The sequence below is a fragment of the Limulus polyphemus genome, unplaced genomic scaffold, assembly GCF_000517525.1.
Source record: "Limulus polyphemus unplaced genomic scaffold, Limulus_polyphemus-2.1.2 Scaffold9696, whole genome shotgun sequence".
NCBI lineage: Eukaryota > Metazoa > Arthropoda > Merostomata > Xiphosura > Limulidae > Limulus > Limulus polyphemus.
The window spans coordinates 6,574-10,242 of record NW_013675306.1 but is presented as its reverse complement, the minus strand read 5'-3'; the positions used below and the strand labels follow the sequence as shown (position 1 = coordinate 10,242).

At 32.1% G+C, this 3,669-nt stretch overlaps 1 protein-coding gene across 1 annotated transcript in view; it reads right to left on the bottom strand.

Annotated features, from left to right (window-relative positions):
- LOC106476046 (myb-binding protein 1A-like protein) overlaps positions 1-3,589 on the bottom strand; it is a 13,551-nt gene extending 9,962 nt beyond the window's left edge. Inside the window, exons 1-3 of the mRNA XM_013936715.2 lie at positions 3,392-3,589; positions 1,359-1,466; positions 766-849 (exon numbers count right to left, since the gene is read on the bottom strand). Coding sequence (XP_013792169.2) covers positions 766-849; positions 1,359-1,466; positions 3,392-3,589 — 390 coding nt within the window. The remainder of the gene's footprint in view (positions 1-765; positions 850-1,358; positions 1,467-3,391) is intronic.
- Positions 3,590-3,669: the final 80 nt, after the last annotated feature.

Sequence of the window (3,669 nt, the reverse complement as noted above, 5' to 3'; positions counted from 1 at the left end):
TGAACCATCCTCAGGTGTACAATTCAGGCATACTAACCACTAATTCACGTTTAAGGATCCTCCCACAAAGAGAGAGAATCTAAAATGATACTTGTCTTGGAATAACAATATATGTGGACAGCTAAGAACTGTCTCCGAAAGTTCAAATTAGCAATGTCACCAAAATGTCTATACAATTCTTCAAAGAAAAATACATCATTCCAATTCACTAAAGTTCTTTAACTCAAAACATATATTACAAAACTATACTTTGCACAACTTCCTATTAAAAAGCACGAACAGAAAGTGACAGAAATCAATAAAAATTACAGACAGGTTAAAAAAAGTGCAAACTGTGTCCATGAAACACCTATGCCCTCACTTTGTAACTAAGCACAAAGCTACACAATGGGCTATCTGTGCTCTGCCCACCACGGGTATCGAAAACCCGGATTCTAGCATTATAAGTCCGCAGACATACCCATGTGCCACTGGGTAGCACCCTCATTTTGACCTTGACCCACAACCTTAAAAAAAATTAATCATTTACAAGTAGTACCTCTTTACATAGATTTGATTAAAATCCATCCAATCTTGAGATAATCTGTCAACGAGATTGGAATGAACTGATATGGGAACCAATATTCCCTGCTATTGAACTATACCTTTAAAAGCATCTTTTTTCTTTTCCTAGTCTAGTTCAAGGCTAGCATGATGTCTTCATATTTTAGTTGGATAACTGTCAGTAACAGTATTTCATTACAACTTGACCAGAATATAACTTACCTGTTTGGTTCCTGATAGTAGCAGGTGTTTCTTAATAAGACAAATGACATGGTCTGTAGACACTGAAGGAAACAGCCTTAAGACCTATTAATTACACCAAAAAAATGAATAAACATTCTGAAATGTGTGTGAATAGCAAGTAAACAAGTATTTCATGTCAGTTGTTAAAAAAGGTTGTTTGATGAATAACTGCAAATAATATTCATATATAGTTATTATGCTCTCCAATAAAAATACTCAGTTCCGTTGAATTTTGATGCAAACTCAAATAATGACTAATACACAACTGAAAATATCAAGACTACTTTTTTCTTGTAAACCATTCAAATGATTTGTGTTAAGTTTTTAAACTATAAACCATAAGAAATGTAGAATCCTTTATCTCAAACAATATCCAAGACAAGTTATAAATTATGCTATTAAAGCTGTATAATAAGAAACAAAAACACAAGATTTAACTTTTATCAACCACGGTATTCTCAAACACTTAAGTTTAACATTGTCTACATTCTTTACAAGCTCATTACTAAAATGAAATTTTAACGTTTACAATGTTAAAAATACAGTTCTCTTAACCACATTACACGACAAACCTCGGTTAAAGCCAACGTAAATCCATGCCTAGCAGCCTTTCGTAAAGAACCAATTCCCTTTACCAGTCTCTCAACAGTGTACGCAAGGTCTGTACATAAGCCATGCCCCTATTGGAGAGTGAAGAAAAACAATAACATCTGAGAATATGCACATCAATCATTAATTACATTTCAATAAGCTAAGATACAAGAACAGTATCACACTTTTCTACATGGATTATTCAGTGTCTCTAGACCTAATAAAACAAGAGACTTTGTGGATTTCACACACATTCCTTGTGAGAAGAAAATATGATAGTAAAACATATCTTAAGGACAATTCTTAATTTAAAGGATTCAAATATGCAAGTACGTACAAGATATTTTTAAATGACAATCTAAAGTTGAATTCCAAATTCAAAGAGAAATTTGTCTTAGTTTTTGGAAACTTTAACATAAAGAATAAGTTTCTGATGGTAGTTATAGTACTTTTTTCTTTCTTTCCTTGTAGTTAAGCACAAACCTTCAGAATAGGCTATCTACGTAGTGCCCAAAATGGGTATTGAAACTTGGTTTTTGTTATCATAAACCTGAGATTTATTGCTGTGCCACTGAAGGGGGAGGGGCTGCACTTTCCATCAGTCAGAGCCCCACCTCTATTCAAGCCCAACCAGTAACATATTCTTAGTTAGAATGTACTGCTGAGATTCAAACTTCAAGTAGAAATTCATGTCATTAGTTCATTATAAGGTGCTAGTTAGACCTAGTTTGAAATACTGTATTTGGATTTAATCTCCTGTTTAAAAAAGGATGTTCGATTGTAGGAGAAATTCAGAGGAGAGATACTAGGATAATTCCAGTTTTGGAGATATTATTAAATTGGAATAGGTTGAAATCTTGGCATGTTTTTGTTGGAGAGGCTTGGGTTTTTAAAAATGCTCGAGGTTTGGAGTCCATAAATTTATATAACACTTTTCTAAGGAACTCTATAGGCAGTAAGACTGCAAGGAAACCCTTTGGTTTATAACACTAAAAGTTTGGGTTTGACACCCGTGGTGAACACAGCACGGATAGTTCATTGTGTCGCTTTATGTTTAAACACGAAGAAACAAAGACTGTAGGACACACTTTTAAGAAATGGGAAACTCAATTAAGGCAGTGATATTTTGAATAGGGTGATCAGCCTATTGAATAGCTTGCTTCAGGTGTAGACGCTTCAACCTTGAAGAAGTTTAACAATTGACTGGACGAATATTTTATTTTTAGAGATCAGGTTGGATACAGAAAAATGAGTTTCTACATGTTGCAGGTTGGCAGTAGAAAATGGAATATTCTAGATGGGTTAAATAGCTTTTTGTTAACCCTTGAAAACAAAATGAAGCAATGAACAAAATTAGATTCAAACTGTATTGTTCTGATGCAAACAACATATTTTTACAATTAGCACTCAATAGCACTATTTTGAAAAATTACATAATCACAGTAATTTGGATTTAAAATATCAGTACATGTTCAGATTTTAACTTACAGCTATTTTGTGAAGTTAAATGAATAGATGTGTCAATAATTACAAACAGAAACAGCAAAGAATAAAAAAAACTTTCTGATATTAGGCTAACATTGATCTTTAACGTACAAATGAACATTTATGTTCTACCGGTTAGTGTCCAGTAATAATATAAAATAAATGGTACATTCAGCACGGCATTGGTAATAATAACTTTGATAATTAGTGGCACTGGTACCAGCAATAACATTAATATTATTATATTATAATAATAGTTAATACAAGAGTGATTCTTTTAAATTAAATAATTATTAAATATTATTTATGTAAAAAATCCTGATGAACATATATATACTATTTCTGCTATTGGGCCATTTTTATTATTACTGGAATTACCAAGTACCATTTTTCCTAAACTCCTTCTGTTAAGCCACTTTATTATCTTATCAATTTACATTAGGCTTAACTTCATCATATTACTACCACTTTAGTGCATACGCTACCAAGAATGCAATATCACTTTCATCATAACAAAAAATGTACTAACCTTATTTAATTTTTGCTTGGCAATTACAATATTCAGCAAACTTTTGGCAGCAGAAAGTCGATCCTCCTTTTTCGTTTCAACAAGTTTCCAAAATATATCCAATATCTGGCCATCTACACTTCTTTTTCCTTTTTCTGAACTTTCAGAAGATTGGTCCATGTGGTTAAGCGCCATGGAGAATGGAGAAAACAGCGCCATCAACCAGTAAGTTATAAAGTGTTAATTTTATGTTGAAAAAAAAAAAAAAAACTATATATATATATATATATATATATAAT